We start from the raw sequence: 27722 nt of genomic DNA on the forward strand, positions 1-27722 counted from the left end.
AAAGTAAGAAGAGCCAAATTCATTGTTGACAAAGAACTTGTTTGAAAATGGTTAAAAGTAATTTAAACTTTGTAGAAATCTTAGTAAACCAAGTTCTTAATTCAGTAACAAATGTATAGTCTAAAAAATCTTTGGCTAAAAAATGTAAGATTTGTCTGCTTAAAACTACTGATTAGAAAATAAATGTAATTTTTTACTACTAAAAATATTTTGAATGTATTTGGCTAAAATGCAAATTTAGATAAAAATATACTGATTCTGCTCATTTGATTAAAAATGGTGGGTTTCTATTTTGGGAAACATTTGCTTAAAAGTGGAAACCTTGTATTTTATAATGGCAGAAATATGTTTATCTGAGGTGAATGTGGATAATTTTGTGTATTTAATTAGGCTGTCAACTCAAATAATAACTTGTATTTGTCATCTCTTTTTTGAGTTTTTTCACCTGTTTACTGCCAACCAAAGAATGGTAAATAAAAGACAAACAACTGATTCCATGGCTGTTTATTGAGTGAAATCCAGTTAAAATCTTCATGTGGAGGGACTGTCCTTTTCAAGTGGGGAATTGCACAAGAAAGAGGTCAAAACTTGACAATAACCAATCGACTTCCTGATATGTCATCCCATCATTGTCCACTACATGAGAGCAGAACAGAATGGAGAAATGAGTTGAAAGATAGAGCCCAGTGTTGTGTATTCTTGGGCAAGAGTGTGCATGTGTGTGTGTGTATATTTGTGTGTGTGCTAACCTTGCTTGGAGCCCGCTCGGTCACTGCTGGGCCCGGTGTTGGGCGTGTACTTGGTGTCTCTGGTGGCGGCGCTGTGTCGGGTCCAGTCAAAGTCATCCGTCTTGTCTTGGGTGAACATACACACGGCCTCATCTTCAAAGCTGCACTGGAACTCTCCTGGTGGGGAAGACACACAGAGAATACATTTAGATGCTACTGCACAGGTCAGGAAAAATAGATGTTATGCATTTTCAAACACGTTACTACAGATTACAAAAGGGGCTTAAAATGCTTTATGAAGAATGTATTAATAGGTAATAATGTTGGACATTAAGGACCTGTGTATTGCGATTGATGATTAACATGAATAAACTGTGTATTACATATTAAAACTCTTCACTTCTTTGTGTTTATCTATGGCCTGTGTTAACTAAAACATTATGGTTGGCTTGGCTTATTAAATATTTCGATCAAAATGCCTAAGGTAGTCATAGCATTCATAGGAGTGATACTTACTCAAGTGAGGGTTGACTGGTGCTGAAAGAAAAAACAAGAGACTTAAATCATTTAGGTGTTCAAACTTCTGAAAAACTTAATTTCTACTCTCTTTAAAAGTGTTGTGTGGAAATATAAAAATGAATAACTACTTTGTTTGTCCCTGCAGTCTAATTTGCGGCAAAGTACAAGGGAGTAGTGAGGTGCCATCATTCCCTCTCATCATCTGGAGAGAGAGAGGGCTTATATACTGCAGAGGTATAATGGAAGAGAGGAAGCACAATGCTCAAGTGAACTATACAGACCTGCATCTTTCTTAATTTAATTCACCACCTTCCCTATCTGCGCTCGCCAGGAACAGCGGCTGAGTCCTTCCCCAATCCCAATGAGGGCAGAACTGCATGCTGGGCAGAGGTTTCGCAACAATGTGCCGTGGAGATAGTTGACCTGAAATTGATCCCAATTTCAACCAATCAACTCCCAGAACCTAATCTGTAGAGAAAGCATTCTTCAAGCACAGTAGGAGTTTGGGAGATGTATTCAGGCTGTAAACTTTCATGGTGAGCCATCTGCACTAGAGTAAACAGTGTGTCCATTTGGTGGTGTAACTGATCAGTGCGGCCCAAGAGAAGTACAGCCGGAGGCCCATTGAATAGACTAATGATGATTTATTAGATGTTTATCTTACCTTTTATTTAACTAGGTAAGTCAGTTAAGAACAAATTCTTATTTACAATGACGGCCTAGGAACAGTGGGTTAACTGCTTTATTCAGGGGCAGAACGACAGATTTGTACCTTGTCAGCTCGGGGATTCGATCTTGCAACCTTTCGGTTATAAGTCCAACGCTCTAACCACTAGGCTAGCTGCCTGATATGAACGCAAAAACAATGACACATTCGAAAAACAAAAACAACAGCAGATGTTCAAGGGAAGAAGGTGCTATTATTAAAATGAAGTCTGTACAAAATAAATTGCATAGAAATTATCCCATTGTAAAGAGAACCGCCAATTGATTTATTTCGTATTGGGGACTAAAACATGTAAATGCATGCGCCGGCATCAAATGATTGTCATTTGGGCAACTGTATAATATGGAGGTGTGGGTGGGTGGTTTTGTGGCAAATCGCATCAGATTTTCATTATTTGCCCGTTTTTTTTACATAGTTTTCCCCTTTCAGAGCTGCAATATTGAAGCCAATTATGCATCGGGAAGTTTCACTTCCCCCACTACTAAACCACCCAGCTGTTTCCAAATTGAGTGAGGAGGAGGTTGCCTTGGTGGAGAGGAGCAGATGCTGCTAGTTTGGAAACATGCTCTCCATTAGCACTGACTCTAATTGATAGGCTCTGTGCACTCGGTTCAGCAAGACAGCGATTAGGACTACAGAGGCAGGGAGGGGTGTAGGGAGGAAATAGGCTGGGAGGCGACGGTGGAAAACGCACATTTTATCAACATCGTTAAATACACATTCAAATTGGTGCATCTCTCTTTCGCTCGTCGTGTAGGATAGACTACATATCTGGAAGGCTTAGGTAGTTGCACGAACACGTTTTCGTAAGCGTACATAAAAAATACATGTTTTTGTACATTCTGCTTTTCTCTTGTAGGCGTCACTTCATGAGACCATCTGAATATCCTTGTTTTATTCATCAATCAGCTGCTGTACAATATTTACGGTGTGAGCAAGAAGCAAACACGATTCTTGAGGCTAAAGTTGCTCAGAGAAAAACACATACTGTAACTCGAACACCAACACTTGTGGTTACGAAAGATGACCCAGTGTATCACACTGAAGTGGCTGCCCTGGCATGTCCTCGGGCCTTGAATGCTGTTATCCAGAGGACACAATTGTACGCAGTGCCACTGCACGTTGGAATCGAAAGGTGCAATGCTAGTATGCTACTGTACATATATGGGACGCCAGAATCAGATCTCCATACATTTCTGAGCAATTACCTCCAGTCATACACGATCATTATCTACAGTCATCTAACAACACTAAACGCACACCGCTGTACTACAGCATATTTCTGTGAGAAATAATGCTCAACTAGCCAGGTCCCAGACCTGCTTGTGTTGTCTTGCCAAGTCCTATGAACACAAACAGATCTGGCTCCAGGATAATGCTCATCATCTTCTTACAGAATCCAAGGTCAATTCATTTTAGGCTTACGACACAAGCACTGTTACAAGGCCCTTATCTTAATACCTGCACTTAGCCTAGCTAAATGCTTTCTCAGAGCAACAACAACCTGGGGCATTGTCTTATGTCAGATCTGTCTTGTGGAACAACATTTGGGGATTCCAGAGCATCTGCCATTCAAAAATGAAAACATAGTTCCTGTTTTTTTATATGACTGCGCTCTTGTATGACTATCTATCAAATAGGCAGAATAGATAGCAAAATTACATGACAGTGATTTAATACTTTCCAATTCAATTGGCAAGAAAATATAAACAAAGTTGTGTCTAGGCCCTGTTAAAATTATCTGCAACCACTAACATTTGGGTCAGTTGAGCGCAGCAGCAGATGAGCTGACGGGAAGCTACTGACTCGTGGCAGAACAGGCTGCGCTAGCGGCTTTAATGTGATAAAATAATGTCGCTAAAGTAGCTTTCTAGCTAGCTTATGGAGGAACCGTTTGGTGTTCAGCATTGAATGTGTACAGGTTAGCTTCCTATTCATATGAAGTGACTAGCTACGAATTACTTTAGCAAGCTAATGGACACATATAAGCTAGTTGTCATGCACATGGTCAAACTCCAGAAATACTGGCAGAATAGAAGCTCTATCTGGGCTCCTGAGTGGCACAGCGTCTAAGGCACTCCATCTCAGTGCTTGAGGCGTCACTACAGACACCCTGGTTTATATTCCAGGCTGTATCACAACCGGCCGTGATTGGGAGTCCCATAGGACGGCGCACAATTGGCCCAGCGTCGTCCGGGTTTGGCCGGTGTAGGCCAACATTGTAAATAAGAATTTGTTCTTAACTGACTTGCCTACTTAAATAAAGGTTACATAAAAAATAAAATCATCTGATATAAGACAATGAATCTGAACAGTGCAATAATTTATTGCTGTATTCCCTATATAGGCTACATGCAATAATCTCCCTGTCTAGCTTGCTTTCAAAGGCCACCTTCACCAAGCAATGTTTCTGATTTATGATTACAGCAACTTAAGCTCTGCCCGGTGATATACAACGGTATCTAACGTTTTCTAATGATGTACAGCAGTAGCCTATCTGATGCTAAACCAACTAATGGTTTTGTCATCAAGCTCAGTATCATTTCTTAGTTTAAGAGCCTGTGTACAGTGTCAAGGAATAAACAAAAGGCAGGAAAGTTTGGGAACAAGTTTGAAGGTGCCCTTTGGTATTTCCTCATGCAATTAAAATGCAGTTACTAATGTATAATATAATGACAAGTTAATACAATGTTGTTAGAAGGGTAATTACAGTGTAAAGTCTTGCTACACAGGTATAATGTGTAACCAAAAGTTATTCAGAGCACTCCTCAGATTTTAAACTGTAGTGATTAAAACAGTCCAGGTTCTGGTTTACAAAATTAACAAATATGCAAAAAGAGGTCATTTGATGTTAGTGTGCTTTGTGTAATCTTGATGCAACTCATGCAGAGGGAGACTAAACGTTTCAGGTCAGGTACATTTGGAGGAATCATCTGTTGATTGTCAGATAATCTGCAAATCATTGAAGTACTATGTTGTATCACTGGAGAAAACCAACGAAAATAAATCTCAATATTTCAGGTCACGGTATCATCTTATGTGAACAATCATGTGTCAGAATGTTCTCTCATATTCAAATAAATGTTATCCACAGGCCCTTAGTGTGTGTGTGAGTTTTGAGCATTTTATTGTATAATATGAGATGACTGAGCAATTATATTTTCCCCCATTGGTTTGCCAATTTGTTTGGCACCATCCCGAGCATGCATTTGAACTGCAGCCATTGCAAATCTTGTTTAACAAACAAAACTCAACCTTTGCCACAGGTCGTAACTGCCGGCTTAATAGCTCTATGAGACAAACTCATTGAAAGGAGAACCAACAGGCACATTCAAAGATGAATATTAATCTCAATAAGTCACAAGTCAGTCTAAATAGGGGCGTAAGGGAATAGTCGTACATTAACTTACAAACATTCCCTTACCAATGTCCTTAGTGGTGGTATAAATTGTATTTGGAGAGTTTAATATAACCGAAATAATTGTGTGAGGAGTATAAGGGTCTCATACTGGTCAATACAGTATAGACATTCCTGTATACAATAAAATGTGCTTTCCCATGGGCTTAAAACTGTACACCGATGGGTTAAGTGTGTCACTGCTTCAACGGCGACCTTTTGAGTCCCGATGTCGTAGTTGCACCACAACCTATGGTCACGCGGGACCTTAAACACTGTTAAGAGGAGACCGCAGGGTAGAGGTTGAAATGTCAAGTCAGTATGGGCAATGTCAAGTCAGTATGGGCCTGTCAGTATGGGCAACAACCATAACATGGATACAGCATATAGCATCGTCTCAAACTACAGGTCTGCAGGCCACAAATAAGCACCCTGGGGGCTGATTTTGGCCGAGGGCCGGGAGTTTCAGACCTCTGAAATGGAACATATAGCATACTCCCCCCTAAAAACAGGATAATAAGTGGGTGGATGGAGAGATATGCACTCTAGTGCTGCTATTACCTCACCTCACCTGGGCACAGAGAACACATAATTAGATCAAATAGGCTGGAAGCATCCAATTAGTGCAGAAGGTCAGTGAACTGTCGTGTTTGCTTGCTAGTCAGAGCAACTCGTCACCAGACTGTAATTTTGTGTTTCTACAAGGTGGAACTAGCTGGCTGCGTGCGTGCATACTTCACATGCTAGGGCTGACAGCTGTAGGTTTGCACCAGGCGTGGATTTCAAAGGGTGGAACTAGCATAGACCCAGGCTATTCATGCCTGGGAGATAGAGGTCTCAAAACCTGGACAGAATTGTTTCTTGTGTTGTAGTGCTGCACTACAAGCGCGTCCATCTGTGTTGGTGTTGAACTATTGAAGCAATGCTCAGGCTGTAATTCTAATTCCGCAGCCTGTTGTCCAGTCTTGAAAGGAGTTAATTTGTTGAAGAGGTGGATTGGGCCGACATTTTCTGTGACTCTTTTCATTCCCTTTGTAAGAATGTACCAAAAAGAGGATGGATTGAGACAAAACAGTAAATGAGAGTGAAAGATAGATAAACACCAGTTAAATAGACAATGATTCTTCTCTGACGTGGAACGTTGTCTACATAAAGACCAGTAATAACAGATAGGTAATTAAAATCCGCACCCCAACTACATTACAATTGCATTTCATTCAAAATTCCTTTAAGTTTGTACCCTCGGCTGAAATCCTTCATGGATGACTCCTGATACTTTGAAGTTTGTCTGCCCTTCGACGATGATAATGCTTTACTTCCTCCTTTTAAATACACTTTTACTCAGTCAGTGACCTATGTAATTATATTTTCCTAACCAGTAGGGGTCCCTATTATCATATAAATACTCACAAAATATGACAGCGTCTGAGTGGCTCTTACTGTGATATTTTCTTCAAGACATGTTTACATGACTGTGTAATTATGACAACATCCATACAGGGCTAGGATAGGACATAGTAATCAATGCTAATAGTCTACATGTGTCAAAATACACTGCTCAAAAAAATAACACATCCTAGAACTGAATGAATGAAATATTCTTATTAAAAACTTTTTTCTTTACATAGTTGAATGTGCTGACAACAAAATCACACAAAAATTATCAATGGAAATCAAATTTATCAACCCATGGAGGTCTGGATTTGGAGTCACACTCAAAATTAAAGTGGAAAACCACACTACAGGCTGATCCAACTTTGATGTAATGTCCTTAAAACAAGTCAAAATGAGGCTCAGTAGTGTGTGTGGCCTCCTAGTGCCTGTATGACCTCCCTACAACGCCTGGGCATGCTCCTGATGAGGTGGCGGCTGGTCTCCTGAGGGATCTCCTCCCAGACCTGGACTAAAGCATCCGCCAACTCCTGGACAGTCTGTGGTGCAACGTGGCGTTGGTGGATGGAGCGAGACATGATGTCCCAGATGTGCTCAATTGGATTCAGGTCTGGGGAACGGGCGGGCCAGTCCATAGCATCAATGCCTTCCTCTTGCAGGAACTGCTGACACACTCCAGCCACATGAGGTATAGCATTGTCTTGCATTAGGAGGAACCCAGGGCCAACCGCACCAGCATATGGTCTCACAAGGGGTCTGAGGATCTCATCTTGGTACCTAATGGCAGTCAGGCTACCTCTGGCGAGCATATGGAGGGCTGTGCGGCCCCCCAAAGAAATGCCACCCCACACCATGACTGACCCACCGCCAAACCGGTCATGCTGGAGGATGTTGCAGGCAGCAGAACGTTCTCCACGGCGTCTCCAGACTCTTTCACGTCTGTCACATGTGCTCATGTGCTCAGTGTGAACCTGCTTTCATCTGTGAAGAGCACAGGGCGCCAGTGGCGAATTTGCCAATCTTGGTGTTCTCTGGCAAATGCCAAACGTCCTGCACGGTGTTGGGCTGTAAGCACAACCCCCACCTGTGGACGTCGGGCCCTCATACCACCCTCATGGAGTCTGTTTCTGACCGTTTGAGCAGACACATGCACATTTGTGGCCTGCTGGAGGTCATTTTGCAGGGCTCTGGCAGTGCTCCTCCTGCTCCTCCTTGCACAAAGGCGGAGGTAGCTGTCCTGCTGCTGGGTTGTTGCCCTCCTACGGCCTCCTCCACGTCTCCTGATGTACTGGCCTGTCTCCTGGTAGCGCCTCCATGCTCTGGACACTACGCTGACAGAAACAGCAAACCTTCTTGCCACAGCTCGCATTGATGTGCCATCCTGGATGAGCTGCACTACCTGAGCCACTTGTGTGGGTTGTAGACTCCGTCTCAAGCTACCACTAGAGTGAAAGCACCGCCAGCATTCAAAAGTGACCAAAACATCAGCCAGGAAGCATAGGAACTGAGAAGTGGTCTGTGGTCACCACCTGCAGAACCACTCCTTTATTGGGGGTGTCTTGCTAATTGCCTATAATTTCCACCTGTTGTCTATTCCATTTGTACAACAGCATGTGAAATTTATTGTCAATCAGTGTTGCTTCCTAAGTGGACAGTTTGATTTCACAGAAATGTGATTGACTTGGAGTTACATTGTGTTGTTTAAGTGTTCCCTTTATTTTTTTGAGCAGTGTACATTTTCTCCTGGGTATGCATATGGTCTTCAATAAGGTCCGGAGGGCCGCACTGAAAATGTGTTATATTTCCACGCCATCAAAATTTCAAAAACATAGTCCTCTATCCATTTTTTATTTATTTAATTTTTGACACTCACTGAGTGTCCATCTTTCCTTTAGTTGATTATTAGCGAGCTGGACACAGTCGAGAAACTGTATGAATGTAGGTCCATTATCATTTCGACACAGATTTGGTTTTGGTCATTTTAAAGTATATTGAGTTTGTCCCCCTCCCATTTTTTTAGTTTTTTTTGTTTTACTCAAACCAGCCTGCCATATGTTTGACACCCCTGGTCTACATAGAACATTATGCCCATGTCACATATGGCACTAGTCCTTACTGAAGAACATTCTGTCTTTACAGTACAATGCTGAGGGTCACATACATTGTGTACAATATACAATAATACAATACTCAATTGTGCGCATACATGGCCATGCTAGTCCCTACTGAAGTCTGTACAATGCTGAGGGTCAAGTACATTAGTATACTACAATACAAAATTGTGAGCATACACAGAATCTAGTTGGACAGTATGTACAGTCCAACTAGACAGAATGATTTCTGCTCACCACTGTATCTGATGATTCTGTCTGTGGAGTCTCCCTCTCCGAAGCGTGTGATGGGGGTGAGGCGGACCAGGTAGGCCTCGGGCTTGATGAGTTCCGTCAGGTTGTGGGTGATCAGCTCGCCCATGGCAATTGCTCCCTCCATGGGGATCTCCTGCTCCCACCACCTCGACTGGCCCGTCTAGACAAAACATAGGATTTTTTGGAAAATCATTAGAATCCCTTTTTGATTTTTTTTTTTTACAAGTGCACATAGGCCAAACTGGCCACATTATAATAAATTCCCATTGATCCCCTTTCTGAACTCAAGGTCAAAGAAAACATCCTTAAAATCCATACTAATAGACAGTGGTGGAAAAAGTACTCAATTCTCATACTTGAGTAGAAGTAAAGATACCTTAATAGAAAATGACTCAGGTAAAAGTATGTCACGCAGTAAAATACTACTTGAGTAAAAGTTTTAAAGTATTTGGTTTTAAATATACTTAAGTATCAAAAGTAAATGTAGTTGCTAAAATATACTTAAGTATCAAAAGTAAAAGTACAAATAATAAAAAAGTCCTTATATTAAGCAAACCAGATGGCACAATTTGTATTTTATTTACAGATAGACAGGGTCACACTCCAAAATCATTTAAAAACAAAGCATTTGTGTTTAGTAAGTCCGCCAGATCAGAGGCAGTAGGGATGATCTCTTGATAAGTGTGCGAATTGGACCATTTTCTGTCTTGCTAAGCATTCATGATGTAACGAGTACTGTTGGGTGTCAGGGAAAATGTACGGAGTAAAAGGTACAACATTTTCTTTAGGACTGTAGTGAAGTAAAAGTTGTCAAAAATATAAACAGTAAAGTAAAGTACAGATAACCCCAAAAACTACCTAAGTACTACTTTGAAGTATTTTTTACTTAAGTGTTTGCATGTCAGAATCATGTAATTACACATGAATAGCAGTTACTTTTGGGTATGTTTATTTAGGCAGAAATCTAGGACAAGGTGACATCACCTTAACTCTCATTTTAATACACCAATGGTAACATGATAATCTCTCACCTAATTTAAATAACTACCGCCTTGTAACCAACATTGGTGAAGGCATGGTTTCTGAGGGGGCGTGGTTTATGTAGCTAGATAGCTACTCTACTGGTGCCAAAATGTGCCTTTCATCTCTGTCTGGTGTTAGCTAGTTACTGGCTAGCTAGGTCTTCAGCCAGCATGGAACAAAAAGGGGGGTAAGGGTCATTCTAAACTCCAGTGCAGTTGTCAAGTCAACACATCCGTCAGTGCTGCTGTGAACCACATCACAAGAGACATGCCAAATGGGAGATGCATATAAAAAAAAATCATTAACCACATTTCTATCCACAGTTTTTTTGAGATTAAAGCCATACCGTATAAAAAAAAATGACGTCAGCTGTGATGGAAACAGGTCGTTTTGGTACAATTATATAAATGCTGACATTTGTTCGTTCAACATGGTGGGATCTTTTTGTGTCGGTAAAATTAATTATGCGAGAAATGGCGGTGGAAATATTGATATAACAACCGTCAAAATAAAGTAAAGTGTGGTCCTACCAATGCAGTTTATCAGGCTACAGATGAATTAAGTGATGATGAACTTTACAGGGTTGTGAAAGTGCAAGGTGATCTTGATGCTCCATTCCAATAAATAGTGGGTATTATTCTGGTGACATTTTTATCGATGCTTGACTGTAGTGAAGTAAAAGGAAAAGTTGCCAAAAATATAAATTGTAAATTAGAGTACAGATACATAAAAAAATGACTTAAGTAGTACTTTAAAGTCTTTTTACTTCAGTACTTTACACCATTGCTAATAGAATACATTTTTATTTAACCTTTATTTAACTACGCAAGTCATTTAATTAAATAAAGAACAAATTCTTATTTACAATGACGGCCTACTGGGGAACAGTGGGTTAACTGCCTTGTTCAGGGGCAGAACGACAGATTTTTACCTTGTCAGCTCGGGGATTCGATCCAGCAACCCAACGCACTAACCACTAGGCTACCTGCCGCCCCATATTTAATGAATTACGTATTTTGCAAGGAAGTGCAACCATCACTACAGCCTCCAAAACACTTGATCTTAGTCCCATCTACCATAAAGTCAGACCAAACCAATGATTTAACAGCATTATCCAATAAGTTAAGTTGGATTTCAATTGTATTTCCTTAAATCCTTGTGTTCTCTGTCCCTCGATCACAGATATACAATTGAGATTCTCCCAAGTTTGCCCTCACTTAGCTGTATGTTAGTTTGTGTGATTCTGGAGGAATAACAAGTGAAGACAACCCCTAGAGACTGGGGCTACAGTCACAATTCTCTGCCCTTTTCTCCAAGTGTGCACTTGCACAATTCCAGTCAAGAATTGAAAAAATGGTGGAATCTCTCTCCAGCCAATACTTACATCAATCTAAGATTGTTTTATTCATGATGGGAAGTGCACACTTGGGGAGAAGGGTGGACAATCAGGACGCATCCTGGGAGTCCTCACATGGCCTCTGCTTCCCTCCTTAAAACACCCCACCCAGCCCAGGTTTTCAATGTCTCAGAGCTGTGAATCCCTACATGCCCAGCTAGCACATTTGGTTCCTTGGAAGTTGTTGGAACGAAGCTATACATTTCCTGACCGTAAATCTGAAAGTTGTTTAACGTTCTGAAAACAGCAGTGAAAATGTTGCCTGTTCTGGGAACGTCTATTTTTATGTTGCAGGCAGGTTCTGAGAAAATCTTATTCACGTTTTGACAACGTAAATGTTAGGTTATTTTGAGTTATTATTTTTATAACTTCCTTAACTTTTACTGAATGTTTCAATAAGACTTAATAACACTGCTAGCTTATTTTGGGTTATCTTTTTTTAACTCCAACCCCAGATAGGCATTAATCATGCGAACACATGTATTTTTTATTGTGACATGGCATCAGTGCGATATGAACCTATGATCTTCTGTTCTCTGTCTATGAAATTACTCCACTGCGCCACCAGAATGGAGCTAGCATGACATGTTTTTTGATGCAAACTGTTCCCTGTCCCTGGAGAGCTACCCGCCTGTAGGTTTTCGCTCCAACCCCAGTTGTAACTAACCTGATTCAGCTTATCAGACAGCTAATTACTAGAATCAGGTGTGCTGGATTAGCGTTGGAGCGAAAACCTATAAAACGGTAGCGCTCCAGGAACAGGGTCGGAAAGCCCTGGTCTATTCAAACAGACCCCATTTCAAAGGAAACAAACACTCACTAAGATCAGGTGGGCGTGTCCAACACACCTAAACTCACAACTAGATAGAAGATAGTTTTGTTGATTGCGATAATGGAATGCTTAAGTATTCAAATAACATTCTTAGAATGTTCTCTGAACGTTACTAAAGTCTTTTATGGATAGTTTTGTTAACGTTCTTGGAACAATTTGAGAACATGTCTTGAAATAGAACCATGAGGAAACCTGTAGGAAACGTTATGCCGAAGTACTGAAATTCCCACAGAAGAACATTGTTTCTTAACGTTCTCTGAACTATTTGAGAACATTCCCAATGTTAAACCAGTTAGAGAACGTTCCTAGAACATTAAAAACATTTAAATGAAATGTAACCATGTTTGAACTTTTAGGAAACGTTCTGTTAAAGTAATGAAACACCAAGGTTTGTCATGTTCCTTAAATATGCGGAGAATGTTCCAAAGGCAAGCTATCTATCCTGCACCAAAGGTCATACTCCCAAGACATGCTAGCCTCTCACCATTACCAATAACAGGGGAGGGTATAATTTTTGGGGGGGTATGATATTTATGCCTCTAGCTTTCTTACTCATCATTAATTCATTCACGATTATCCGTAATCATGGTAGCATCCACATTAATGTAGAAATGTTTAGAAACATATTCTATTCTACATAATCATTGTATAATTTCATATCCAAAGTGCTGGGGTACAGAGCCAAAACAACAAAACAATTGTCACTGTCCAAATACTTTTGGACCTTTATGTATATGACCACACACTCTGTTGTACAGTACTGTCTATCACTATGGCTTTTTATTTCTGTCTTTCTTACAAATAACACAGCTTGCCAAGAAACATATTGTGAAACTTCATAATGAATTGACCTACAGTTTTCAGTTAATTACAAATGGCACCTCAACATAATGAAAAGTGTTGTTTCCAGACATAATCAAATACATTAACAAATGCATTTGAATATAATAAGCAGGCAGATGCGCACACACACACACACACACACACACACACTTTTGTACCTGTTTCTTCCAGCATCTTCACAAGGTCATTTGCTGTTGTTCTGGGATTGATTTGCACTTTTCGCACCAAAGTACGTTCATCTCTAGGAGACAGAACACGTCTCAAGAAATTTGTGGAGTGGTTGAAAAACGAGTTTTCATGACTCCAACCTAAGTGTATGTAAACTTCAACTGTATCTTCAAATCAAATATTAAAATGAATAATTTAAAGCATGTAGGTTTTAATCTACAAACTCTCGCTGTCTTAGTTCCCTTGTTGGTTTCTTTGTCGAACGATTCCTCTAGAACCAGCTAAGCATGTCAAATTAAACTCACCACAACCACTCCCTCGGTCCTCAGGTACTTAGAAAAGTATACCAGTGCATTAGTCAAAAGAGATGAGTGTCAAAATCATAGGCTTAATATGAGTACAATATATACAGTGCCTTCAGAAAGTATTCATACCCCTTGACTTATTCCACATTTTCTTGTGTTACAGCCTGAATTCAAAATGGATTGAATAGATTTTTTTCTCACCCATCTACACACAGTACCCTATAATGAAAAAGAGAAAACATGTTTTAAGAAATGTTTGCAAATATATTGAAAATGAAATAAAGAAATATCTCATTTACATAATTATTCACACCCCTTAGTCAATACTTTGTAGAAGCACCTTTGGCAGCAATTACAGTCTTTCTGGGTAAGTCTCTAAGAGCTTTCCACACCTGGATAGTGCAACATACAGTGCCTTCGGAAAGTATTCAGACAAAGTGGTATATATAAAGATCCAGTCCATTAAAAAAATTGGAGACCTCATACACTTCAGTGTTGTGATGCAAAAATCCTAGCAAAATGCTTGGCGCATAGAATTAAAAAAGTATTGTCAGATATTATTCATCCTAATCAGACAGGTTTTTTACATGGACGATACATTGGAGATAATATAAGACAAGTACTGGAAACAATAGAATACTATGAAATATCGGGGACACCAGGCCTGGTTTTCATAGCTGATTTTGAAAAGGCTGATAAAGTACGACTGGAGTTTATATATAAATGCCTAGAATATTTCAATTTTGGGGAATCTCTTATAAAATGGGTTAAAGTTAGGTATAGTAACCCTAGGTGTAAAATAGTAAATAATGGCTACATCTCAGAAAGTTTTAAACTATCTAGAGGAGTAAAACAAGGTTGTCCACTATCGGCATATCTATGTATTATTGCCATCGAAATGTTAGCTGTTAAGATTAGATCAAACAATAATATTATGGGATTAGAAATCCGTGGCTTAAAAACTAAGGTGTCATTGTACGCTGATGATTCATGTTTTCTTTTAAAACCACAATTAGAGTCTCTCTACGGCCTCATAGAGGATCTAGATACTTTTGCTATCCTCTCTGGATTAAAACCAAATTATGATAAATGTACCATATTACGTATTGGATCACAAAAAAATGCACATTTTACATTACCATGTAGTTTACCAATTAAATGGTCTGACGGAGATGTGGACATACTCGGTATATAAATCCCAAAAGAAAGAAATGGAAATCTCACTCCAATACATTTTTATAGAAAGTTAGCAAAAATAGGTAAGATCTTGCTACCATGGAAAGGAAAATACCTGTCTATTTGTGGAAAAATCACCCTGATTAACTCTTTAGTCATATCACAGTTTACCTATTTGCTTATGGTTTTGCCTACACCTAGTGACCTGCTTTTTAAATTATATGAACAAAAAATATTACATTTTATTTGGAACGGCAAGCCAGATAAAATTAAAAGGGCCTATTTATATAACGAATATGAATTCGGAGGGCAGAAATTATTAAATATTAAAGCATTAGACCTCTCACTAAAGGCATCAGTCATACAAAAGTTATACTTAAATCCAAACTGGTTCTCTCTATGTTCAAGAAGGGCCGTTTTCCCTTTATTCAGATTACACCTGCTCACTTTCGGTTGTTTGAAAAGGAAATAATCTCCAAAATATCATCATTTTTTAAACAAGCCTTAGAAAGTTGGTTGCAATTTCAGTTTAATCCACCGGAAAGGACGGAACAAATAGTACAACAAATATTGTGGTTACATTCAAATATACTAATTGATTAAAAAAAAAATATTTATCAAAGAAATTTAAAAAAAAAGGTATCATTTTAGTGAATGATATCATAAATTGGACTGGTGGAGTTATGTCACACATGCAGCTAACACAGACATATGGAAATGTCTGCTCTACCCAAAATTACAACCAATTAATTGCAGCATTACCACAAAAATGGAAGAGGCAAGTAGAAGGGGAAAAAGTAAGGAACTTGTATGTCGGCCCAGTATTAAAGAACATAAATGGTTAAAGAAAAGTGTGATAAATAAAAACATATACCAATTTCATTTAAGGACCAAAAAACTGACAGCTGTGCCATATAAATTGCAAAATAGTTGGGAAGAGATTTTTTGATGTACCCATTCCATGGCACATGGTTTATGAATTGATACGCAAAACAACGCCGGATTCAAAACTTCGAATTTTTCAATTTAAATTACTATACAAAATTCTTGCAACTAATAGAATGTTATATATATGGGGTATACAATCTTCCCAGCTCTGCAGATTCTGTTGTGAGGAGGCAGAGTCATTAGATCATTTATTTTGGTATTGTCCATATGTAGCTCGTTTTTGGTCACAGGTCCAGGAATGGCTGAAGAATTGCAACATTTGCCTAGAACTAACGCTACAGATAGCAATACTGGGTGATTTGAAAAGCCATAGTCAATCAATCAATAATATAATAATTATTTTAGCAAAAATGTTTATTTTTAATTTACAATCTGTAGAAGCTATGAGAATAGGAAGGTTAAATTATTTTGTGAAGCATCACTGCACAGTTGAAAAATATATGGCAAATAGAAACCCGAAATGGATGATGTTGAGAGATAGATGGGAGGGGTTGAATGGAGCTGAAGGGTGGGACTAATAACAAGATAAACAATGTAAAACATACGGGATCTGTAAAATGTATATAGGTTCGGAACTTTTGTGAAATAGCACAGTTACAAATAGAAATCAAACTGGATGGACATCAGAAATAGAGGAAGGACTAAGAACAAACAAGAAAGAACTATTGTAAAGTAGACTGTGTCTGTAAAATGTGTATAAGATGTATAAATTGAGGGTAAAAGCAGAAGTGTTTATTAGTTTACTCCAATTGGGGGATCGGTGGTAGGGTTTGCGGGCAATAATAATAAAGGTATATTCTTAAAAAAGTATGTATGTCTATATAGGTATGTGTATGTATATATGTGTATATGTATGCATGCGTGTGTGGATATATTTACCAAAAAAATATGGGGTGTGCTGCCATCCTGTTAGAAGGTAACAGATTATTTTATTACAATGGTTAAGATGGATTTTCATTGTGTTCCATGGTGTTATTTGCACCCTAGTGGAGCTTTCTGGTACTTAGACTGTACGCAAACAGGAAGTAGAGAATTCGTTCCGCACGCATAGAAGCAGCTAAAAACAACGCTACGGTGCAGGTCTTTCAGTGTAGTTATTTCTTGTCACGCTTCAGCCTTGGAAAATATTTGTTTGTAAGTTCGATTCAAGCATTTAGCTAATGATGATAATCTTGTTATTGATAGAGTTGCTTACATATCAATGTTGGTTGGTTGCATTTACTCACACAAATTGCAATGTCTTTCATGTATGCCGTTAGCTGTATTACTTTGCTCGTGCGTCATGCAAACGAATTGTAAAATATACAATACTGTAGTTTTGTTACTGTTTCTAGTGTAATATGCTTTGTTATTCTACATAGATGGTTGTACATTATTAGAGTAATGAAAGGAGTTAGTCAATTACCATATGAGTAACAATTAGCTATATGGTTTGGCATCATGCCAGATGCATGGTACCTTAGCACGTGCTTTGTATTACATGCAACTTCAAATATATAATGTACAGCTACAGTATGTCGGTGTGAATTGAATACTAAAGTATATTATTTTCTGTATTTGCAGTTTTACAACATAAACGTTTTCAATATATTCATTCAAGAAAAGTCACGCCTTGGGAGTTTTATTGAAGACTTAGTTGTTAGCTATCTGTCTAGTTTTGCATGGGAACGCAACTCAAGGGCAGAATATGGGGGATTGGAAATGATGCAGACAATTACATTGACGGAAGCAACATTCTTTCCGTAATATTAAGCTGATCCAACCCTTAAGATTTTTTTTTTTAATATATATATTTTTTTAAAGTATTCAGACCCCTTGACTTTGTCCACATTTTGTTAGGTTACAGCCTTATTCTAAAATGTAATGAATTGTTTTCCCCCCCTCCTCAATCTACACACAACACCCCTAATAACAAAGCAAAAACAGGTTTTTAGAAATGTTTGCTAATTTATAATTTATAATTTTAATTTAAAAATTAAAAACTGAAATATCATATTTACATAAGTATCCAGACCCTTTACTCAGTACTTTGTTCAAGCACTTTTGGCAGTGTTTACAGCCTCGAGTCTTCTTGTGTATGACACTACAAGCTTGGCACACCTGTATTTGGTGAATTTCTCCCATTCCTCTCTGCAGATCCTCACAAGCTCTGTCAGGTTGGATGGGGAGCGCCGCTGCACAGCTATTTTCAGGTCTCTCCAGAGATGTTTGATCGGGTTCAAGTCCGGGCTCTGGCTGGGCCACTCAAGGACATTCAGAGAGAAGTCACTCCTGCGGTGTCTTGGCTGTGTGCTTAGGGTCGTTGTCCTGTTGGAAGGTTAACCTTCACGCCAGAATAAGGTCCTAAGCGCTCTGGAGCAGGTTTTCATCAATGATCTCTCTGTACTTTGCTCCATTCATTTTAGCCTCGATCCAGACTAGTCTCCCAGTCCCTGCCGCTAAAAAACATCCCCACAGCATGATGCTGCCACCACCATGCTTCACCGTAGGGATAGGGCCAGGTTTTCTCCTGATGTGACGCTTAGCATTCAGGTCACAAAGTTTAGTTTCATCAGACCAGAAAATCTTGATTCTCATGTTCTGAGAGTTTTTAGGTGCCTTTTGGGAAACTCCAAGCGGGATGTCATGTGCTTTTTACTGAGGAGTGGCTTCCATCTGGCCACATCTGGCCTGATTGGTGGAGTGCTGCAGAGATGGTTGTCCTTCTGGAATGTTCTCCCATCTCCACATAGGAACTTTGGAGCTCGGTCAGAGTGGTCACCTCCCTGACCGAGGCCCTTCTCCCCCAATTGCTCAGTTTGGCCGGGTGGGCCAGCTCTCGGAAGAGTCTTGGTGGTTCCAAACATCTTCCATGTAAGACATTTTTTGGTAGCCTTCCCCAGATCTCTGTCTCGACACAATCCTGCCTCGGCGCTCTACGGACAATTCCTTCGACCTCATAGCTTGGTTTTTGCTCTGACATGCACTGTCAACTGTGGGACCTTATATAGACAGGTGTGTGCCTTTCCAAATCATGTCCAATCAATTGAACTCACCCCAGGTGGACTACAATCAAGTTGTAGAAACATCTTAAGGATGATCAATGGAAACAGAATGCACCTGAGCTCAATTTTGAGTCTCATAGCAAAGGGTCTGAAAATGTATGTAAATAAGGTATCTGTTTTTTTTCTTTTTAATACACTTGCAAAAAAAAATGAAAACCTGGTTGTCGCTTTGTCATTATGGGGTATTGTGTGTAGATTGATGAGAGAAAAAAATATTTAACACATTTTAGAACAATTTAACCTCTTTCAGCTAGGGGGCACTATTTTTATGTTTGGGAAAATAACGTTCCCAAGGTAAACGGGCTATTTCTCAAGCCCAGATGCTAGAATATGCATATAATTGACAGATTAGGATAGAAAACACTCTAAAGTTTCCAAAACTGTCAAAATATTGTCTGTGAGTATAACAGAACTGATTTTGCAGGTGAAAACCTGAGGAACTTCAACCCGGAAGTGCCTTTTATTTGGAAAAGTCCCTGTTCCATTGCCTGCCCCTCCTCCATTTAAAAGGGGTATCAACCAGATTCCTTTCCAATGGCTTCCTCGGGCTGTGACCAGGCTTTAGACATAGTTTCAGGCTTTTATTTTGAAAAATGAGCGAGATTTATCAAAACGCGTCAGGTGTCCTTTGATTAGTTCATGCGCCCGAGAGTTGTAGCTCGACATTTTCTTTCTCTGTAGTATTGAATAGTTTACCGTCCGGTTGAAATATTATCGATTATGTATGTTAAAAACAACCTGAAGATTGATTATAAAAAACGTTTGACATGTTTCTACGAACATTACGGATACATTTTGTAATATTCGTCTGCCCTTCAGGACCGGAACGAGCCTGTGGTTTTCTGAACATAACGCGCAAACCAAATGGCGGTTTTTGGTTATAAAACTAATCTTTATCGGACAAAAATAACATTTATTGTGTAACTGGGAGTCTCGTGAGTGTGTAACGGATGTGAAATGGCTAGCTAGTTAGCGGTGGTGCGAGCTAGCAGCCTTTCAGTCGGTTACGTCACTTGCTCTGAAACCTAGAAGTAGTGGTTCCCCTTGCTCTGCAAGGGCCGCGGCTTTTGTGGAGCGATGGGTAACGATGCTTCGTGGGTGACTGTTGTTGATGTGTGCAGAGGGTCCCTGGTTCGCGCGAGGGGACGGTCTAAAGTTATACTGTTACATCCGAAGATCATCAAAGGTAAGCGATTCATTTTATTGCTTTTCTGACTTTCGTGACCAAGCTAATTTGCGGCTAGCTGTTCTTACTGTTTTGTCTAGTGATTGATAAACTCACAAACGCTTGGATTGCTTTCGCTGTAAAGCATATTTTCAAAATCTGACACGATAGGTGGATTAACAACAAGCTAAGCTGTGTTTTGGTATATTTCACTTGTGATTTCATGATTATAAATATTTGTAGTATTTTTATTTTATTTGGCGCTCTGCAATTCAGCGGTTGTTTACGAAAATGATCCCGCTAAAGGGATCCGTGCGTCAAGAAGTTAACAAAATGTGGAAACAGTCAAGGGGTCTGAATACTTTCCGAATGCACTGTAAGCAATGTGCTTAATATTAGGAAAGTTGAGAAATAAATATAGTAGGCCTAGCCCATAAAAAGCTGATGGGATTCTCGTATTTTTGTTAGCGGCCATCACTCTGTTTTCTCCTGCAATTTCATAGCCTATAGAAATGTTGCGCAACATGAGCTCATGGGCTCCCATGAAGTGTTTGATTAGATTTTCAAAGACATTTGCATTGATGTCAGAGTGATTACAGGAACAATAGAGTGCTGAGTACCAGGCAGTTAGCAAGTTTTGTAGGCTACTAATGACAAGCAGCAGCATCAGAGCTTGGAGAACCCTAATTACCGTGACTAAACGGTCATGTGGAATTTGACTGCCTTCATGACTTGTGACCGCCGGTGTGGCGGTAATACAGCCACCGCAACAGCCCTAGCCACCACTACGCTTGAAAATATGGAGAGTGGTACTCAGTAATGTGTTGTATTGGATTTGCCCCAAACATAACACTTGGTATTCAGGACAAAAAGTTCAATCGGTTTGCCACATGTTTTGCAGTACTACTTTAGTGCCTTGTTGCAAACAGGATGCATGTTTTGGATTATTTGTAGACAGTAAAAATAAAAGTGGTAATTTAACTCCTATAGAGTTGAATTCAACACTGTTTCAGATAACATTTGGTCCCAGTCTACATAGTGTTGAAGTTACTCTACAGGTAGTGTCACATTTTCAGAGTACATTTGACTCAAAATGGTGTTAAAATTCACACAAATTGTTGAATTTACACAGCAATGACTGCATCATTTTACACTCTGTTTTAATTCCGACACTAGAGCTCATTGACTCCTCATAATGTTGAAAATACTCATCCTGGGTTAAAATAAGTCAACACTCATTTTTACACCCCGTTTTTTACTGAGGGGTCACTTGTATCTTTGTACTGACTGGGTGCATTGATACACCATCCAAAGTGTAATTAATATCTTCACCATGCTTGAAGGGATATTCAATGTCAAATTTTGTTTTTACCCATCTACCAATATGTGCCCTACTTTGTGAGGCATTGCAAAACCTCCCTGGTCTTTTTGGTTGAATCTATGTTTGAAATTCACTGCTCGACTGAGGGACCTTAAAAATAATTTTATGTGTGGGGTACTGCTGAACTTATTTAGGCTTGCCATAACAAAGGGGTTGTATACTTATTGACTCAAGACATTTCATTTTTTGATTTTGTATTTAACTTGTAAAAAAATAACATTATTCTTTATTCTTTATTCATTATTCTTTGACATTATGGGGTAGTGTGTGTGTAGGCCAGTGTCCAAAAAATCTAAATGTTATCAATTTTAAATGTAGGATATGACAACAAAATGTGGAAAAAGTCAAGGGGTGTGACTGAATACTTCATGAAGGCACTGTAGCTTTTAGTGAGGCCCAATGTTTGGAAGTATTAAGCGATTCATTGTACAGTTCCCTTGCCAGGTTTACTGTATTGGAAACATTTGAGGACAACACTAACATGCTGACCACACCGACCGAGTTGCGCGAGCAAGTGTTGCAAAATAAATGTACACAAACTCAACAAAAAAAGAAAGTACCTTTTTCAGGACCCTGTCTTTCAAAGATAATTCGTAAAAATGCAAATAACTTCATAGATCTTCAATGTAAAGGGTTTAAACTCTGTTTCCCATGCTTGTTCAATGAACCATAAACAATTAATGAACATGCACCTGTGGAACGGTCCTTAAGACACTAACAGCTTACAGACGGTAGGCAATTAAGGTCACAGTTATAAAAACTTAGGATACTAGAGGCCTTTCTACAGACTCTGAAAAACACCAAAAGAAAGATGCCCAGGGTCCCTGCTCATCTGCGTGAACGTGCCTTAGGCATGCTGCAAGGAGGCATGAGGACTGCAGATGTGGCCAGGGCAATAAATTGCAATGTCCGTACTGTGAGATGACTAAGACAGCGCTACAGGGAGACAGGACGGACAGCTGATCGTCCTCGCAGTGGCAGACCACGTGTAACAACACCTGCACAGGATCGGTACATCTGAACATCACACCTGCGGGACAGGTACAGGATGGCAACAACTGCCCGAGTTACACCAGGAACGCACAATCCCTCCATCAGTGCTCAGACTGTCCGCAATAGGCTGAGGCTGGACTGAGGGCTTGTAGGACATAACACCAGACACCAGACATAACCGGTAACAACGTTGCCTATGGGCACAAACCCACCGTTGCTGGACCAGACAGGACTGGCAAAAAGTGCTCTTCACTGACGAGTCGCGGTTTTGTCTCACCAGGAGTGATGGTCGGATTTGTGTTTATCGTCGAAGGAATGAGCGTTACACCGAGGCCTGTAATCTGGAGCGGGATCGATTTGGAGGTGGAGGGTCCGTCATGGTCTGGGGCGGTGTGTCACAGCATCATCGGACTGAGCTTGTTGTCATTGCAGGCAATCTCAACGCTGTGCGTTACAGGGAAGACAGCCTCCTCCCTCATGTGGTACCCTTCCTGCAGGCTCATCCTGACATGACCCTCCAGCATGACAATGCCACCAGCCATACTTCTCGTTCTGTGCGTGATTTCCTGCAAGACAGGAATGTCAGTGTTCTGCCATGGCCAGCAAAGAGCCCAGATCTCAATCCCATTGAGCACGTCTGGGACCTGTTGGATCGGAGGGTGAGGGCTAGGGCCATACCCCCCAAAAATGTCCGGGAACTTGCAGGTGCCTTGGTGGAAGAGTGGGGTAACATCTCACAGCAAGAACTGGCAAATCTGGTGCAGTCCATGAGGAGGAGATGCACTGCAGTACTTAATGCAGCTGGTGGCCACACCAGATACTGACTGTTACTTTTGATTTTGACCTCCCCTTTGTTCAGGGACACATTATTCAATTTCTGTTAGTCACATGTCTGTGGAACTTGTTCAGTTTATGTCTCAGTTGTTGAATCTTGTTATGTTCATACAAATATTGTTCATACAAATACACATGTTAAGTTTGCTGAAAATAAACGCAGTTGACAGTGAGAGGATATTTCTTTTTTTGCTAAGTTGACATGTTATTCAATCATTTTATCCAAACTGCTCGCGAGCATCTGTGTAGCCAGGCTCTAAGATAGAACTTTGTTCTATTTTTGATGGTTGACGCGCGGTAAGTCCCGCCTCTCCCATCTTCTCATTGGTTTTTAGGAGCATATACCCACCTGGGTGATTGAAAGCTGAACTGAGTTCCACACTCCAGTCCAGTTGGTGGTGGTAATGCACCTAAAAGTTGTTTGCCAACTGCCATATAAAGTCTACAGAAAAAGACTGAAGGAGGAGAGATTACTAGAAACTAACTAGGTTTACCCTTTTATCTGTGGATTATTTGTCAGAGTAGAGAACACACGATTTTGTGTGACTCAAAATTGTACAAAGATCCAGGAAAAAAAGGACCATGTGCATTTCAGGTAAAATAACAACCAATGTTTATATCCCAGGACAAATTAGTAAGCAACAGCAAGCTAGCTAGCTAAATGTCCATGAATGTTTCATGTGATTCGACCTGTCCCCAAATGAATATAGTTGGTTCAGAGTTCATTTTGATATTTCAACCTGTGTGTCCTGATTGCGTCTGGTGTGGATAGACAAAAATCAACATGCAGCCAAGGTAAAAATCCACGATTCCAACATGAATTGTCTACTCAGGGAAAACAGGGTGATGGAGTCGCTACTAGTCGTAGCATGCGTGAAAATATTTTTTTTCTGGGATTCCTGAGGACGCATCCAATAATCCAGAGGGCACGTTCAGAGAATTTATGCAATCCGCCTTGAAACTACCTAGAGACTGTAAACAAGGTGGCCTTCCAGCGAGTACACAGACTTGGAGCTCGGAGCGACAAGACCAAGGGTCCCCAACCAATCATCGCAAAATTTGAACACTACCAAAAAAAGGAGCTGATCAAAAGCGGGGGAAGGGAGCTTAAAGGGACCAAATTCAGGCTCAATGACCAATTTCCAAGGGAGATAAACGAACATAAAGGCAACAGAGGGAGAAGGGTGCCTTTCTCATTGTGGACAAACTCTTCACAGATGGACAGCTATTCCGAGACAGCTCCATAACACCATGGCTGTACTAAATTCTACAGGTTCAGATATAAAAATATTTGAACACTATGATGTGGATATGAACAAAAACGTACTCAATTACATGCTGCTTACACATACGGACTTATACATACACACACACACACACACACACACACACACACACACACACACACACACACACACACACACACACACACACACACACACACACACACACACACACACACACACACACACACACACACACACACACACACACACACACACACACACCTGATCATGCTCTCTTCTCTCACGCTCTCTCTATTGTTGAGAAATGTTTTATAATTTAGTATGTGTCTGTCTATCTTTTTTATGTATTTTTCTACAAGTTTATATATGTTTACAACAAGCAAGGGGAAGATATAAAAATAGGGGCATTGGGGAATAATAACATTGTACGGAATACATTTGTACTGTAGCGAAGCCGTCTCTAGAGTAATGCAAGGTCTCTTTCATGATCATGTGAAACGTCAATTGCTGTGGAAATGCTGGGATGTGTTTTTCAATGATGTTAAAGGTAATTATGATGCAACTATGACAGTGATATGATATGGATTACAATTATCATCATGAATATTAAGGCTATACGCACTACATGTTACACAAATAGACACTCAACAATGCAAATTGGCGAAGCTATTATTGATTGGACATCACACATTATAGTCTTACTCTTATACATACATCGTACACACTCTCACTAAATCACATCCAATATCATACACATCAACCTACTCAGATTTCCAACACACATAATATCTTGTCTCAATGTTCTAACATCTGTGGCATTGGCTCACAGGCAAACATGTAACGTAATAAAACAAATATTGCTAGAACCTATTTCTTGTATTCTAAATATCAGACATTTGAAAGCTCTAATTTTGACCGTCATAATACCTCTGATGGCAGTAACTTTCCAAGCACTAATTATGGTCAATTTAGACTGAGAATAGGATCTTCTTATGGTAAGCGGTGAAATAAGTATAGCCAGTTATAATTGTAAAGGTTTATCAGATTATTAAAAAGACATTCAATCTTTACATGGCTAAAAGAAAAGGAATATAACATATACTGTTTACAGGAAACTCACTCTACATCCTTAGATGAAGTTGCGTGGAAAAGGAATGGGGTGGTGAAATAATTTTCTGTCATGGACAAAGGAACTCAAAAGGTGTGATGAAATAAATTAACAAACATTTCGAACGGAATGTGCATAGTCAGGAATGATTCGCAACGAAGGTGGAACTTTTTGAATATGAAAGTGGGCGAAAAAGATATTTGGCTCATCAATCTATATGGTCCAAATCAGGATGATTTGGTTTCTCAAATGATTGACTCGCCTGGTTCACCAACTACTTCTCTGATAGAGTTCAGTGTGTCAAATCGGAGGGCCTGTTGTCCGGACCTCTGGCAGTCTCTATGGGGGTGCAACAGGGTTCAATTCTCAGGCATAGCTCATCTGTAAATAGCCCATTAAATCTACCTCATCCCCATACTGTATTTATTTATTTATCTTGCTCCTTTGCACCCCAGTATCTCTACTTGCACATTCATCTTCTGCACATTCTACCATTCCAGTGTTTAATTGCTATATTGTAATTACTTTGCCACCATGGCCTATTTATTGCCTTTACCGCTCTTATCCTACCTCATTTGCACATGCTGTATATAGATTTTTCTACTGTATTATTGATTGTATGTTTGTTTATTCCATGTGTAACTCTGTGTTGTTGTATGTGTTGAACTGCTTTGCTTTATCTTGGCCAGGTCACAGTTGCAAATGAGAACTTAAAGGTGAAATATATACATATTTTTTAATTATCCATACTTCTTCCAAAACATTTATACCAATTTATTGAACTTACAGGCAAACAAATGATCAAATCATTATGGTAGGAGACTATAACACAGTGTTAAGTACCTCAATGGACCGTAAAGGTAATCACTCTACAAACTATCATCAGCGTGCCCTTAAGGAAATTACAAATATTATGGACACATTAGAAATAGTGGATATTTGGAGACTAAAAACCCCGACCTAGTGAGATATACATGGAGGAGACTTAATCAAGCAAGTCGTCTTGACTAGTTTCTTGTCTCTTTCTCTCTTGCATCAAAGGTTAAAAAAGTTTTAATAGGACACAGAATGTGATCAGATCATCATCTAATTGGCATTCACATATCTCATAGATTTTCCACGTGGATGGGGATATTGGAAATTTAATCAAAGTTTACGGAGGACAACTTATTTTTAACTAAGACAAAATAATTTATAACTGAATTTTTCCAGAATAATATGGGTTCAGCAAATCCCTTTATTGTTTGGGATACTTAAAATAATATATATACATTTTATTTTACCTTTATTTAACCAGGTAGGCCAGTTGAGAACAAGTTCTCAATTACAACTGCGACCTGGCCAAGATAAAGCAAAGCAGTGTGACACAAACAACAACACAGAGTTAGACATGGAATAAAGAAACGTACAGTCAATAACACAATAGAAAAGTCTATATACAGTGTGTGCAAATGAGGTAAGATTACGGAGGTAAGGCAATAAATAGGCCGTAGTGGCGAAGTAATTACAATTTAGCAATTAAACACTGGAGTGATAGATGTGCAGAAGATGAATGTGCAAGTAGAGATACCGGGGTGCAAAGGAGCAAGATAAATAAATAACAAAATGGGGATGAGGTAGTTGGATGGGCTATTTACAGATGGGCTATGTACAGGTGCAATGATCTGTGAGCTGCTCTGATAGCTGATGCTTAACGTTAGTGAGGGAGATATGAGTCTTCAGCTTCAGTGATTTTTGCAATTCGTTCCAGCCATTGGCAGCAGAGAACTGGAAGGAAAGGCGGCCAAAGAGGAATTGGCTTTGGGGGTGACCAGTGAATTATACCTGCCTGAGCGCATGCTATGGGTGGGTGCTGCTATGGTGACCAGTGAGCTGAGATAAGGCGGGGCTTTACCTAGCAATGACTTATAGATGACCTGGAGCCAGTGGGTTTGGCGACAAATATGAAGCGAGGGCCAGCCAACGAGAGCATACAGGTCGCAGTGGTGGGTAGTATATGGGGCTTTGGTGACAAAACAGATGGCACTATGAAAGACTGCATCCAATTTGCTGAGTAGAGTGTTGGAGGCAATTTTTTTAATTACATCGCCGAAGTCAAGGATCGGTAGGACGGTCAGTTTTACGAGGGTG

General features: G+C 39.8%; 1 protein-coding gene across 1 annotated transcript in view; it reads right to left on the reverse strand.

The window, feature by feature from the left end:
- The window catches only part of LOC120023376 (MAM domain-containing glycosylphosphatidylinositol anchor protein 2-like), a 179950-nt gene that overhangs the window by 37373 nt on the left and 114855 nt on the right, over positions 1 to 27722 (reverse strand). Inside the window, exons 11-13 of the mRNA XM_038967380.1 lie at positions 9112 to 9289; positions 1245 to 1265; positions 750 to 905 (exon numbers count right to left, since the gene is read on the reverse strand). Coding sequence (XP_038823308.1) covers positions 750 to 905; positions 1245 to 1265; positions 9112 to 9289 — 355 coding nt within the window. The remainder of the gene's footprint in view (positions 1 to 749; positions 906 to 1244; positions 1266 to 9111; positions 9290 to 27722) is intronic.

This window comes from Salvelinus namaycush, chromosome 28 (assembly GCF_016432855.1).
Source record: "Salvelinus namaycush isolate Seneca chromosome 28, SaNama_1.0, whole genome shotgun sequence".
Classification (NCBI taxonomy): domain Eukaryota; kingdom Metazoa; phylum Chordata; class Actinopteri; order Salmoniformes; family Salmonidae; genus Salvelinus; species Salvelinus namaycush.